This window comes from Pseudopodoces humilis, chromosome 6 (genome assembly GCF_049639895.1).
Source record: "Pseudopodoces humilis isolate 2021_Gansu_Grassland_sample_001 chromosome 6, ASM4963989v1, whole genome shotgun sequence".
In the NCBI taxonomy this organism is placed as follows: Eukaryota; Metazoa; Chordata; class Aves; order Passeriformes; family Paridae; genus Pseudopodoces; species Pseudopodoces humilis.
In genome coordinates this window covers 68,514,032-68,528,575 of record NC_142205.1, presented here as the reverse complement: position 1 = coordinate 68,528,575, position 14,544 = coordinate 68,514,032, and the positions used below count along the sequence as shown (strand labels likewise).

The 14,544-nt window shown below is 42.8% G+C and overlaps 1 protein-coding gene across 1 annotated transcript in view; it reads left to right on the top strand.

Moving 5' to 3' along the window:
- The window catches only part of METTL14 (methyltransferase 14, N6-adenosine-methyltransferase non-catalytic subunit), a 16,803-nt gene extending 2,746 nt beyond the window's left edge, over positions 1 to 14,057 (top strand). The window contains exons 4-11 of the mRNA XM_005534077.3: positions 2,594 to 2,674; positions 3,047 to 3,134; positions 5,498 to 5,588; positions 7,059 to 7,200; positions 8,461 to 8,553; positions 9,199 to 9,315; positions 11,502 to 11,712; positions 12,588 to 14,057. Of these exons, the coding sequence (XP_005534134.1) occupies positions 2,594 to 2,674; positions 3,047 to 3,134; positions 5,498 to 5,588; positions 7,059 to 7,200; positions 8,461 to 8,553; positions 9,199 to 9,315; positions 11,502 to 11,712; positions 12,588 to 12,901 (1,137 nt within the window). The 3' untranslated portion in view covers positions 12,902 to 14,057. The remainder of the gene's footprint in view (positions 1 to 2,593; positions 2,675 to 3,046; positions 3,135 to 5,497; positions 5,589 to 7,058; positions 7,201 to 8,460; positions 8,554 to 9,198; positions 9,316 to 11,501; positions 11,713 to 12,587) is intronic.
- The last annotated feature ends 487 nt before the right edge of the window (positions 14,058 to 14,544 follow it).

The window sequence follows — 14,544 nt, the reverse complement described above, 5'->3', positions numbered from 1 at the left end:
TTGCTAATTCCTTATTGGCAAGGAGATGAGAACAGTAAAATTCCATCTGCATTTATGTAACTTTTTCCTGAGCTCTCTGAGCCTGCTTAAATTTAGTCCTGTAATACGAACTTGTACAAAAATCTGGATCCTTAAGGTGTCAAGCCCTACTGTATTGTGTTTAATGCACCTTAGACAAAAGCAATAATGACTTAACTAGCAGCGTTGTGGACAAGTTGTCCAAGTTTGCTGTTTTTGTTGGAGAAATCAGAGGTATTTCTGATGTGAAGTGACTTGTGTCTATGTCCCTGACTTGCAGTGTTTGGTTCTATGTGACAGGATCAGGTAAGTCTTCTGAAATGATGTAAAATTTCTGTACCCTGGCTTCAGATTTGGTCAAAATGAATGTACCTTCAAACCTGAGTGAGAGCAGTTTTTGAGATAAAAGGTGAAGTATTTTACTTTTCTCAGCCATGTAGGCACATCTGATGCAAAAAAGAAAAAAAGCAATGTGTTTTGGTGATTTTTTTATTATTATTTGTATGTCTGTTTTTATTTTTTTGTAGATTAAGTGTGAATTTATAGTGGTGGTACTTGATAAGGCTCAGGCTGATGTGAGAACAAAGGGCAGCACTGACTCCAGTCTTGGAGCCTGGCTCTGCCATGCCAGCCTTGGGGTATGGGTGATAGGGAAGAGATACACTATAGGAAAAATGAATAATGGATATTTTGAAGTCAGAAAGTTGAGTTGTGGTTTTGGAGAACTCCTAAAATAGTCTTTCCTTGTGGAATTGTTACAGTTGTCCCAGGGTTAGTTGAGCTCCCTGTGTTTGAAAATGATTTATAATGGGATTAGAATCTCTGTTGCCACTGGCAGGCTTTTCACCACCCTCTGGGAGCTGAGTGCTGCTCCACGTGCTGCCTTCCCCAGGTGATTTGACTCCATTGTTTGAACCTGTATGAGTGTCTAGTGTGTGGAATTTTCACTTTGTGTGGAGTACAAAACCGCCTGTGGTTCTATTTTGCAGTCTGCCAGCCAAATTTGAGACTGCCCTGTTCTGCTTGGCTTGTGCAAGCGGAGGCCTGGGATGTTTCCATGCCATTGTTGTGGAGGCTGAAGAAGCTGGTTGAATCACGGGTTACATGTATCTCCAGTCATTTCAAACAGACTGTTTTAATCTTGTGGGGAGTTTCTGTTTCCCCAGATCAGCAGCTCGGTAGCAGATGATTTGGAAAATAGGGATAATTAATGTACAGGAACCTAGTACCTTGTGTTACTGCTGCTGTCATTCTGTCTCTGCTGGGACTGTGTCCTTTACCTTTGAAAGTTGGTGGTGTGGGCTTTTGCTTGTGGCCATAAGACTTTTCTTAAATCACTTATGAAGGCATAAAGAGAACTGGGGTGACTCAGGTATCTAATGAGTGCTTAGCATCAGGAGAACAAGATTTAAAGAAAGATGGAAGAGGGAAACAGGTGTAACTTAGGATGGCATAAGCAGTTTTTAGTAAAACTCAACCTTTCAGCTTTTTTCTTTGGCCTGAATAACACTCGCTGCTGCTTGTCTGTACATTTCTTTTCCTTGCAAACACTCCTGCTGTTTCTGATAGTAATATCTTTTTTTTGATCTGGTTAAACAGACAAGCAAAAAGACTGTATCTCTGAATTCATCACCTGAAATGGTGGAAGGGGAATCTGTGACCCATTTATCACATCAGGCATTTCAGAAGTTGTTTTCAACTGTGGAAATAACAGATAAAGATTTTGATGTTTAGAGAGATCAGAATTGGGAGAATTGGGAGGGACAACATTTTGGTTTTTATTCTGCATTCAGATAGCTTATGTAGCTAGCATAAGGTAAATAGAGCTGTAATAATCTGGCAGGTGATATCAATTAGTAGTTCTTCAGTTGTACTTGGGTGTTTTATAAATCTGTGTACTGGGTTGATCCAGGGTCAGTGGGAAGGCAGAAAGTGATGTGAGGTGAGCCTCTCTTGAGTTTCTGTTCCGAGTTCTCTGTTGGATGTTCAGAGTACATATGGGTGTAACAGATCTCTGAATCCCAGAAATCTGTTGAATGAAAAGTCAGCGGCTCTCTAGATATTTTTAATGTAAATTTTGGGCTATAGAATAGGAATGTTAAAGTTACATTTAAGGACAGTCTAGATGAAATACTGACTTGTACCATGAGCTGTTTCTGCCAAGCGTGGGCTTTGCTAAAACTGGCAAGTAAGAGATGATTGGGTGGATATAAATGCTCAGAAGTTCTGCTGCAGAAGAACTTCAACAAAATACATACTTTCAGTCCAAGGAATGAAAGTTTGGTGGGACAAAAATGTAAGGTTCTACACCTTGTAAAGCACTGTCAGGGGCTGGAAGTGAAAGGGTTCTTATTTTTCCCTTCTTTCAGGGGCCTTTCCCAGTAACACTCTCCTCATTAGTGAGACAGGTGCAGACTTCTTGGGGAATGGGTGTTTTTTTTCCCCTCTCCAGCACTGGAGTTGGATCTGCTGTTTGTAGGCAGCCCACTTCTCATTATGATTCTGCTTCTTAAGGAAAGGACAGAAACAGCTCAATCTTGTATGCACACTTGTAATACCCTGCTCTGTTTCCAAGGATGAAGTAGAGCTGCAGCAAGATGAAGAAAACCTGCCCTATGAAGAAGAGATTTACAAAGATTCCAGTACCTTTCTTAAGGTGAGCTGCTTCTGCAATTGGAAGAGGGGTAGTCAAAGGTGGACTAGTTGTGTTAAACTGTTTCTGCAACTGCTGGGATCTGAAATACTGCTTTAAAGCTGAACTGTTGGCTTGGAACTCACAGGTGCAGAAGTTGCCTGTGACGGATCTGACTGTAACTGGTGTTTGCATTGTTCTGAGGCAGCTCACAAAGAGCTGCAGGAATGGTGGGCTTGGTTTGGAGCTAAAAGGATGGTCTTGATGAGTGAAGCTTAAAAAAAGCATGTTAAAAAGACAATCTGCTTTCTCATTTATCAGACTGACACATACAGTGTATCTGTGTATGTCCAGTTATCCCCTCTTGCTCTCACTGAACTTCTTCCTGTTCTCCAGGGCACTCAGAGCTTAAATCCACACAATGATTACTGCCAGCACTTTGTGGATACAGGACACAGACCCCAGAACTTCATCAGAGATGTTGGTATGTCACAGCCAGGAATTGAAGATGACTCCTTTGATTCAATAGCACTTGTTCTTCTTCCCCTTTTTAAAATCCTTACAGTTTCTGGGAAGTGCTGGGAAGAGATACACAAACTTTTCCTAGTTTTTTGTCTCAGTGTGCATCTATATCAGAACAGACATCTCTATGAATGGTTTTATTTTCAGTTACTTGGAGGTCATTGTTACCAAGGCTGCTCTTAGCCTTGATTTTACTTGAAAGTGTTTCACTAGGAAGATTTTTTTTTTTCCCTAAACTAATCTCTTTTTATTCCATAAAGTAGATGAGTTTAATGAGGAGATCTTGAAACCTCTGGAAGTTTACAGTTCACCTGTCTACTGGCACATATTGCCTCTTAAGAGTGTAAAGTGTGGGAAATACTGACATTTAAGTTAGGAAGCAATGTGGATAATGTTTCCCAGCTAAATTAGGTAACTGCTGACAGCTGGTTGGAATGCCCAGGTTTAGAGTTTGTTGCTTTTCAAGTTTACATGTATCCAGACAGGACTTGCTACTGAAATGATGCTACACTGGGCCTGAATTTAAGCTTGCAGGGTTTATTTCCCAGAATAGGTGCCTGGCATTTGGTTTTTAAAAGGAGCAGGACGTCTCCCTCTGCTGTTTTATGCAACAGTTCTCTGTATTTTCTCAAGTGTAAGATTGCCTGGGCAAGGGGTCGTGTTTTTAGATGGCAGCCCAAAGAGGTTTGGTTTGCCTCCTTTGCCTCTGCTTTTGGTTTACTCTTCCCTGTATTTTGTGAATGCATCTATGAAACACATCTGGAGAGTTTTTTTAAAAAATGGGTTGTTTTGACTCAATTGGATCTTTATCTTAAAAGCACTTGGGCTTCACAGTGATGTGTCCTTGAGGCAGTTACACACCTCATGGAAATGAGTACAGGGAAGCAGCAGCCCCTGTTGTGTGCTGTGACATCTCTGCTGTGTGGCAGGTGGGCAAGGGACAGGACAAACACTTATGCAGGTGTTGGTGTGGAGATGAACACAGCAGCAGCAGCTGGGCCAGAGCCGTGAACGGGGCTGAGCTGTGTCAAGCTACACATTGGTGAGCACACGTTTCCTCCACCACAGTCACAACTCTGCTGAGGGGTAGTGGATGTGGCCCAAAGAAAAACAAGTGGTTCTGGAACAGCCAGCTGTATCTTTTTGATGTTGCTGTTGGAAGAGAGGGAGACACCTGTGGGTCTAGTTTGAGGACTTTTGATTGAAAACTTTTGATTGAAAACCCTCAAACCCTAGTTTGTCTCTGCTGCCCATGGGTATTGGACTTAAAATGGCTGGAAGCAGCACAGTGGTGGAAATCAGGAGAACAAAGTAGTTTTAAGCTGTTACATATGTAAGGAAAAGGATGGAAATAACTTTTAGGTGTTTTATGCACAGGTAGCAAGAGATTATAAAGGTTATGTACCGAGAACTTTGCTTTTATCATTGCATTCCTGGGATTGGGACTTAAGAAGTTTGAATTAAAATATGGAGAAAGATGAAGGGTTTGTGGGTTTGGTTGAGGTTTTTTTCTCCAATTTAATACCATTCCAAGTTGTACTTTTAAATGAAAATGAAGCCTTTTAAGTAACTTCTGCTAAAGCTGAAGTGCTACTGCTTGGGAAGCAGGAGTGGCACCTTGTTGGTTTATGCTGAACCTGCTGCTGGCAATAGCAAACCCATTGTCTCTAAGGGAGAATGAAATATACTTGAAAGTATATTTTCCTTTTTACAACATTTGCTGCAAAAGACCTAATGAGGATTCTCTCCTTTGCATTCTGTACACATGAAAGGCTGGAAAATTGACATCATAAAGGTAAATGTAGGAACATGTGTTCAGATCTTCATGACTGCCACCACAGCACCAAATCTCAGTGAAAGGGTTGCCCCAGGGAACCAGCCACACTCCAGGTGCCACCTTGAAAGCAGTCATCCAAGATTACACAGACAGTGCTGTGAATTGATGTTAGTCAGATCTTAATAGAAATTTATGGAGGGGGAAAACCAAAATAACTTCTTTCACCACCATCCTGGCACTTTGAAATGAAAGTTGAAATGAAAGGTTGTTTCGGTCTGGTAACTGGAGTTGTGAATCCCTCATCCAGTGTAGTGCTCTGGAGAAGATCAGAGACACTGCATCAGTAACAGCCCTGATCAGATGGGTGAGGACAGGAGGCTTTTGTCAAGTACTGAATGAAAAACTGCTTTAAAGGGTTTGCTTTGTTCTAACAAAAATTAAAATGAGGCTAAGTATTAACATTTGCACCTATTCAGAATAGTGGACAATGCTTAATTGATAGAGATTTACTCTGTTTAGTTGTTAACTTCATGTTTTCTTCTTCTTAGGCTTAGCAGATAGGTTTGAAGAATATCCAAAACTTAGAGAGCTCATCAGATTGAAGGATGAGCTGATATCTAAATCTAACACTCCTCCCATGTAAGTGTTCTTGTGGAAAATGCCTTTCTTCTCCAGACCTGTTTGAAGTTAGCTATCTGCTTTGCAAATCTCTATCTTCGGCACCTGCTTAGAATTTACATTTTCTGTTTCTGTTTGTGTATACAAATGAATCAATTGAAGCATGGAAGAGTAAGATCACTCTGGTTTTGTTAGTTTAATCTAGATGTTTAATGCAGTGTATAAACTAGATTTTCTTTCTGGTGTGTGATTATTTATAGTCTCTAAAGCTTTGATTTTTTTAAAGACCAAATTGTCAACTGATTTGGCTGCAGGCTTTAATTTGGGAACTAAAAGAATGTCATGTGGTGGTGAATCTCATGTTACCATGTGTTTTATGACAGCAAGAAGAGCTTTTAAAAATTGGCCTCTTATTGCAACCTTAGCTTCTCTTGTAGCAGCTGGGTTTTGTAGAGTGTTCAGCTAATTATCTCAGTATCCATCAATCGCTTTGGAGTTGAAGACAGCAATGTTTAGCTGACTGGAAGTCGTTTGTCCTTATTGACTTGGAATTGCCTCAGAGTTTATGCTGAATGTCAAACACAGCCTCAGTGTGCAGCGAGTTACTCCAGGGATTCAGACCTCTCTGAACTTAACGTTATGTTTGTCCTGTGCAGCACACTATTATTTAATGATAGTCAGGTAAAACCCCATGAAATAGTTCTGAGTGCAAAGTGCAAGACTCAGCCTTATCTTCTAAGGGAGACATATTTTGGTCATGAAGTACAAAAGGGGGAAAACAAATAATGAAATGCTGCCTTCTGATGGCTCCAAGTGCACATATGGAATCTCTTCCACACACTTTCTGGGAAGGCGAAGGTGGTGGTCTACTGATAGCTTTACCAAGGTTAAAGGAATTTAGGTGAGGGCAGTGTAATTTTTTGATAGTGATAGAGCAGTGAGTGCTGTGCAGGTGTGGAGGAGAGTTGTAAGTGTGTGAGTGTGTATTTAATAGAATCAATGTGAGGTGAATTTTGCTTGGTACAGGAATAGAGAAAGACATGTATACTATATAAAAGTAACAATGTTTCCAGTATTTGGAATCTTTGGAATAATTCTAAAAATATCCCACTTTCCCAGTTAGCCAGACAGTGAGTGTCAGCTTCTTAAATGTTTGTTTCCTCCTGTTACAGTCCATGGGCATACAGAAAGTGCAGTGAGTCTGCACGAGGTATTGTTGTACAGTCTGAGTGGGCATCTGATTCCTGCTTGCTGAGTTAGAGTCCTAAAGACTGTTTATTAAGACTACTTAAAAAACACAATGCAATAGCATCCAGCCTCGATTAAGTGAGGATGTGTAATGGATCTCCTCTGGGTTTTGAGCATTTGATGTGTAGAGCCCGCCCAGGAGACCCTGCTCTTAACTGGCTGCACAGAGGGGCTGTGTGGAGTGTAGATTCCAGGCCACTGTTTCACCTTGTCCAAGCAGTCTGGCATCTTCTGTTTGAACAGGTATTTGCAAGCAGACTTGGAAGCCTTTGATATTAGGGAACTGAAGTCCAAATTTGATGTGATTCTCCTGGAGCCACCATTGGAAGAATATTACCGAGAGACTGGCATTACTGCCAATGAAAAATGCTGGACCTGGGATGATGTAAGTGAAGAACATTTCATACATTCGTTTAAGCAAATAGCCTCAGGGTTGAATTTAGTAAATACAACTTTTTGTTCTCTCTGAGCCTGGCTGAAAAATTTAACTTATTAATAACAGGTTTTCTCTCTGCCCTCACCTTCACTGAGGTTTCTGTTTGATTTTTGGCTGTTGAAATACCAAATGTCCATTGAAAATGTTCCCTTGCTTCTTGAAATTCTTCAGCTTCTTAACGTGTGCTCTTAAATATGCTGGTCTTCTAGTAAAAAGTGCAGGTAAGTTTGCTTTACTGACATTCCTCCATTCTCAAAGTATTAATTGAGCAGGAAATTTTAATGGTCAAACCAGTAATAATCCCTAAAAAATTAACAAAAGAGATAAACATCACTTGTGGAAGTCTTTCTCTGGTGTTTATTCAAAAATGGTGCCTGGCAGTGCTGCCCAGGGAAGAGGCATTCCATCCTAACAGAAAAACTGGAGTGTTGGAGGCAGGACTCACCCTGCTAGTTTGGAGTTACATGCTCTTATGATGGCTCCTACTGCGTTATTTTTCCTTGGAGAGGCACTGAATGAGGCTTGATTTGATGTGCTTGCAAGTTAGAGATGAATCCTTTCAGCTTGCAATGATTAACAGATGCTTTGCATCCAAAGTTACTTCATCTTGAATGTTACTCATTTGCCATTGTTGAACCACTGTCCTCACAAATTCTGGCTGCTTCTCCTGAAAGTGAAAATGGAGAGAATGTCTTTCCTATTTATTGATAGGAATTAAGCTGGGATTTTTAGAACCTCTTCACAACTCTCATGTAAGTACTTAGGAAAAGAAACAGTACTGTTGCTTCTGTATTAAATATTTTTGCTGCCAGTAGAATGATAAAACAAAGCAGGGATTTGAGGAGATCATTTGGGTTGTATTGGTCTTCTAAGTCTAGCATTTTTTATAAAGGTAGAATTTCTGTTTGTGATGGTTCCATCCCAGACAGCCACTTGCTCTCTCCCCCACCAGTGGGATCAGGGAGAGAATTGGAAAGGTAGAAGCTGGAAAATTCATGCCTTGAGACAAAGACAGTTTAATGGGGAAAGCAAAAGCCATGCACACAGGCAAAGCAAAACAAGGAATTAGTTCCCTGCTTCCCTTGGGCCCCCAGGTGTGCTTCCTGATGGTTTCTGTGACAGTTCCTCAAGATTCATGATATTCTTCCTGATACAACTGGTGATTCGTATTTAATTCAGGAACGCTTTTATTGCACTTATTGTTACTAGATCATGAAACTGGAAATTGAAGAAATTGCAGCCCCAAGGTCATTTGTGTTTCTGTGGTGCGGCTCAGGCGAGGGTCTGGATCTCGGCCGAGTGGTAAGATGTTGTTTTAATTCAATTTATCAGGGGCAGGCTTCAGAGTTTATTTTTATCTTTGACTTTTCCCTGTATAGAATTCTCAGCCCTAACTACAGAGGGATGTTTCGTTATGTGATTTTAAATGGCATTAACTGTTTAAATACTGTAAATGTCCAGATGAGTCACTGGCTATGTGAGGAAGCATAATTCCTTGGGGTCTTGGTTTTGATGTATGCGTGTTCACAGAGGAGCAGGTTGCCAAGTCACAACTTTCTTAACAGAAGTCTCAGTAGTTTTCTGCCAGAAATCTTCATGCTAGGAGAAAGGTCCTACTGTTTCATAAATTGAGATACAATTGTCATCTTTCTGCGTGCCAGGGAAACGCTGCACTAAGAATTCCCAATTGGCTCCTGCTGTGCTGAAACATTCTTTATTTAGTCGAGCAGCGACAGGCAACTGTTTAAGGGCAGCCTGTGGTTACTGATCTATGTGCTTCAGCTGTTTTTCAGTCTGAAGTTGGCCAGATAGATTTGGTTTGGTCATAGATGGGTTTGTGGTAGCTGGACAGTCTTAGAATGAGAAAAGTCAAGTGTCTAAGTGAGTGTTCAGGTCACTTGATGTTTTTGTGTGGTGTGAACTGTTTTACTTGTTTATAACATTCAGTGTCTGCGCAAATGGGGTTACAGAAGATGTGAGGACATTTGCTGGATTAAAACAAATAAGAACAACCCTGGCAAGACCAAGACTCTAGACCCTAAGGCTGTCTTCCAAAGAACCAAGGTAAAGGATTGGCTCCATTCCTCCTCTGTTTCCATTCTGTGTCTGTGTGCTAATGACACACCCGGTGTTAGAGGACTTCCAAGTTCTGTTCTGCAAAAGCACATTTTATGGAACTAAACTTAGCAATAGGATTTGACTAAATTCATTGTCAAAAGAAGTCTTTAAATCTGTAGATTTTAACCGAATCAAAATAAAGTGTAACTATAGGAGATTGGCTATTGGTTCTAAAGGCACATGAGCAGGTGTGCACCCAGAGCTTGGACCCGAGAGAGGTCTGGGGGAGCCAGAGCTCAAAGGGCATCTCCTGCCTTCCTGGAGGTGATTGTACAGCACAAGTGATAGAATGGGTCAGCTCAGTTTAAAACAAACATTTGTTTTTTAAATGCTTGGTGGAGGATGTGTATTGAAGGAGGTGCAGAGAAAAAAAAGTGTTCTGGTTTGTGACTTAAAATGTCTGTTGTTCAGAAACTTAGAGAAGTGTAAATGGGACTCATAAATAATTGGTTTGGCCATGTTTGAGTGTAACTGACAGTTTTACTGGGTACAGAGAGCTGGTTGGCAATTTATTCATTTCAAGTGTCACTGAACATCAGGACTCCTTCCTCATTCATTAATCATTCATTAGCATTAAACATCCTCAAGTCTCAAACTGGCCATTGTTGGGAGTATAAACTTCCCTTTAGGATATCTGGAATCTTTCTCTGACTTGCATTTACATTAATCTGAAGTTTGTTTGAATGTGCGTTGTATTAATTATAAATATTTATATGTATAAATATTGTGTGTTTATTGCAAATAGTTTTGCAAATATGTGAAGTTTGCTTGTGAGGGCAAGGTTAAAACTAACACAGGAGGATTTGAGGGGACTTTGTCTTTGTTTAGCAAATAAAAATAGTTTCTGGTATGGGGGAATTGCTCTGTTTATGGAGCGAGAGTTGGGCTGAGGTCACTGTTTGTGCTAAACTGAAAATGGAGTGAATTTGCTCTGACTAAACAAACACTGTTGGCAAGCTGCGTTTGCCAGTGCTTAGAGCAGCTTCTGCTCTGTTGGGCTGAGGCATCTCTCCATGGGTGCTCAGAGCTGTGCCACCTGTCAGAGGATCCCAGGTGTTTGGGAGTGACATGGTGTGTGGTATGGAAGTCAAATGTTTGGGATAGTTCTCCTAAGGACTGGACTGAGGAGTCTTGGCTTGCTGGGTGATTTGCTAGGCAGTATCCTGCCTTTCACTCAGGTAGATTCCAGGTCCAAACCCATGTTGCTGGAGTGCAATACCATCTGCACAGATTTGACAGGTCTGATGTTGTGCCTTGCGTGTTTACCCACCAACTCTGCAAACCCTTTCCAAAATTTGGGAATGACTACATGCTCTTGTCTGCAACTGCTTCCTGAGCCATCTGGTGGCGCTTAGTGAGTCAGAGTCTTTGATCCTGGGGAACATGGCTCATCCAAGTTTGACATTCCCAGAAACAGAGCTCTGAAATGAGTATGTAGGAGCCTCTTTTCATCCTGGAACAATCATGGTGATTCCTCAGTCACGGGTGCCACATATCACTCAGTTAAATTGGTCTGCAGTGTTGTGGAAGGAAAGCAATGCATGTTACAGCTCAGGAGCACCTGTAATGCTGATGAGCTGCCTGAGAGTGCCCTGACCATGTGATAGCGGTTGTGGGCTTTTATGCAGTAAGATCTGGAAAGCAACCTGAGGGGAGTTCTGTGGGCTACTTTATTAACAGAGGTACAGTATCAAAAAGTACATCTTATTTCCACTCCCTATTTTATGACTGAAAACTTGTAAAATTATTATATTAATGAAATCAGGATCAGAATGCTAAGACAGGTATTAATCATAATTAATAACCATTCCTTGCTCTTGCCATCACATTTTTCTCTTCTGCCTTGTGGAGACTTCTCAGCCTTTCCAGCCTAAAGTTCTGTAATTGAAGTCCAAATACCTGACTTCAGCCTTGCTTTACACACCTCCTGGTGTAGTTTATCGAGCTTCAGCTTAAAGTACTGCTCTGCTTTGTTCTCAAATGGCTCCTTGGGTAGCTCCAGCTTTTCTGCTCTAGTTCATTTCTCTCCTGTAAGAGCGGGGTGTGCCGTGCTTAGAACTGCCCTGCTGTCCCTTGTGCTCACCTGGCACAGCAGTAGGGGTGTGACAGGTGACAGCTCCGTGTGTCTGCAGGAGCACTGCCTCATGGGCATCAAGGGCACCGTGCGCCGCAGCACCGACGGCGACTTCATCCACGCCAACGTAGACATCGACCTCATCATCACCGAGGAGCCTGAGATCGGCAACATTGAGAAACCCGTGGAGATTTTCCACATCATTGAGCATTTCTGCCTCGGGCGACGGCGGCTTCACCTCTTTGGGAGGGACAGCACGATTCGACCAGGTAACTGCTGTGCTGGTTTGGGTCAAACAGTGAAACTCATTTCAGGCTCCTAAAGAGATTTCCAGATCTGTCACAGATCAGGCAGCAGATCTCAAGGAGATACATTTTTGGTGTGTGTGGAAACCTGTCAGTCACAGAGCTGTTGTTTGGAAAGTTTATAACAACTATCATTTCTATATATTATATATATATAGTTATATTTACTATTTATATACTATTTCTATAGTTTTTTCAGAAGAGGGATTTTTGTTAACCAATATTTTTGCCCACCCATGTGTTTAATTCATCAGTGAGCATAACAAAATCCAGTTGAGATTCCTTTTCCTCCCATATGTTTACACTTCTCAGAAAAGTGATTTCTTTCTTTTCAACCCCTACCAGCTTAGTGCTGTTGCCAGTGTCTGAAGGTGCAGTATCTCACAGTGGGTGCTGCATCTGGCCTGGTGCAGAGTGCAAGAAATGCACGGATCAGGACACGTGGTTCAGGTGTTCAGTCCTGCTGCCAGTGGATTTTGTGTGTCAGTGTCTCACAGAGTCCGGTTACTCTGGTTAAACTTACATACTTTTTAAAAACACTGTTGTGGTACATGGACAAGTAGGAAGAAGGGGTAGGGGCTGGTGAAAGCACAGCATCAATGTTGCCACAGCCATGGGTAATGAAAATAATTTAGAAAATTAAAATAAGCCCTTAGAAATACCCAGCTAAAATCTGAACTTTGCAGCGACCCTAGAGGTGACTTTTCATTCTGTTCAGTGCCGCTGATGTGTAGGTGAGTGTTTCTCCCCCTCTCTTGGGTGTTCATTCCCTGGGAGAAGTTCAGCAGTGAAGCCTGAAGTTTGTTGTTGCTGCTGCTGACTGTGGTTTTGTTCCCAAGGTTGGCTGACGGTGGGACCCACCCTCACAAACAGCAACTTCAACGCGGAAACGTATTCCTCATATTTCACGGCTCCCAATTCCCACCTGACCGGCTGCACCGAGGAGATCGAGAGGCTGCGGCCCAAGTCCCCACCGCCCAAGTCCAAGTCTGACCGGGGCGGGGGAGCTCCCAGGGGAGGAGGAAGAGGAGGGACTTCGGCGGGACGGGGAGAAAGGGGCAGGGAGAGGAACAGGACCAACTTCCGCGGTGAGCGGGGCGGCTTCAGAGGGGGCCGTGGAGGGACCCATCGAGGGGGATTCCCAACCCGCTGAGGAGGTGACAGCTGCTTCCCCCGGCCCACGCCTTGCCTGAGAGTCTTTTCTGTAGTCTTGTTTTTCCTACAGTGAATTCCTCTGGGGACTCAAGGCACATGACTTTTACAATGGTCTTGGTGCACGCCGTTGCAGACAGTCAGCCTTGCCAGGTGTGGCACAGCCCCTCGCCCGGCCACGTCCTGCACAGGCAGCACTGAACTCAGAGCAGAGAGCACTGGCCCTTCACACCACGGGTAGGATGGAAGTGACCCCCTTGCTCTTCCCTTAGGAACCTTGCAATTTGGAGACTGCTTTTTCAACTGCATTTTCTCCAAAACACGGATTCCTCCTCCATCTTTGGAGGTTTGGGTTTGGACTGGATTGCATTAATATGGTGGAGAGGGCACAAAATGCAGTTCTGAGTTGCGTGGCCACAGCAGACTTGCTGTCCTATGGAAGAAAAAGTTGCTGTGTCTGTATTGACACCTATTTTAACTTCTCTGAAACCAAGGAGCAAATGAAATAAATAGAATTCTATTTTTTCTTATTTGGTTTAAACTTCCCAAATTATTCCTGGGAATAGGAAAAGGTTAATTTTTAATTTGTGGTGTATCTGCACTCGCCTGTGGTGTCAGTAGTGGGGAGTGTGGCGGTTCTGTGCAGCTGTGTGTCGTCCTTCCTGCAGAGCACCAAGTTGTGCTTTTCTGTACAGCCCAGAAGTTGTGCACAGGCCTGGGTTTTTCCTGGGATGGGGATTTTCCCCAGCGTGTGTCTGTAGCACCTTTGTTCCCCGGAGGGAGGGAGGAGCAGCAGCATCACTGCAGAGCGAGGACTGCACACGGAGTGGTGTGAGCCTGTGGGAGCACGGCTGGAACTGAGCACTGCCTCTGCCTGAGGGGTGGGGCACACATTTGGGAAGGGCTGTTGCTGATCCAGTGCAGTGTGGAAGGACACTGACCCCCTTCCCTAGGTACAATGTCTGTTTTTAGCAGAACCACAGCTCTTAGCTTCTTGTGCGGTTCTTGGTAGGCTGAACAAACCCGGCTTTTGATGTCTCAAGGTCTGATGTGTGGGTTTTGGAAAAGTGGCGTTCAAGTCTCTCTTGTTGCTCTCGAAGCCCAGCTTTTAAATGACTGTCCTGTAAAGTAGCAGATTATTAAACATGTTTATCAAAGCTGATGTGGAAATATCTTTCTTAATATTTTGTGGGTTTGTTCTCCTTGAGGTTTTGGAATTGCCAAGTGGTTTCCTCTGTGCTGCTGTAGACTGGAAGTGTTCTTTTGATTTGGAAGGTTTTGATGGGCCGGGGAACTCCCTGGCTTTGGTAGTGTTGAGCAGGGATTGCCGTGGTGCCAATGGAAACTTCCTGTTGTTGACAGCTTGTTTCTTCCTCTGTCATATGTGCACATCTGGAGAGTGACTGGATTTGGGGGAGTTTTAAAGGTGATGTCCATCTGGTCACTGGTGAAGTTTGCCACAGGCTATAAGGAACAGAGAGAAAGAAGGTAAATGCCCCAGTAGGGACACTTCTTGTTTGGTGATTTTTGCCCTGATTGTGTTGTTATTCAAAAAATAATGGCACTTTACCTTAGGAACACTGCTTTTGTGCCGTGGACAAATATTTTCTTGTTCACTGAGTAGAAAATGCTCATTTCCATTTC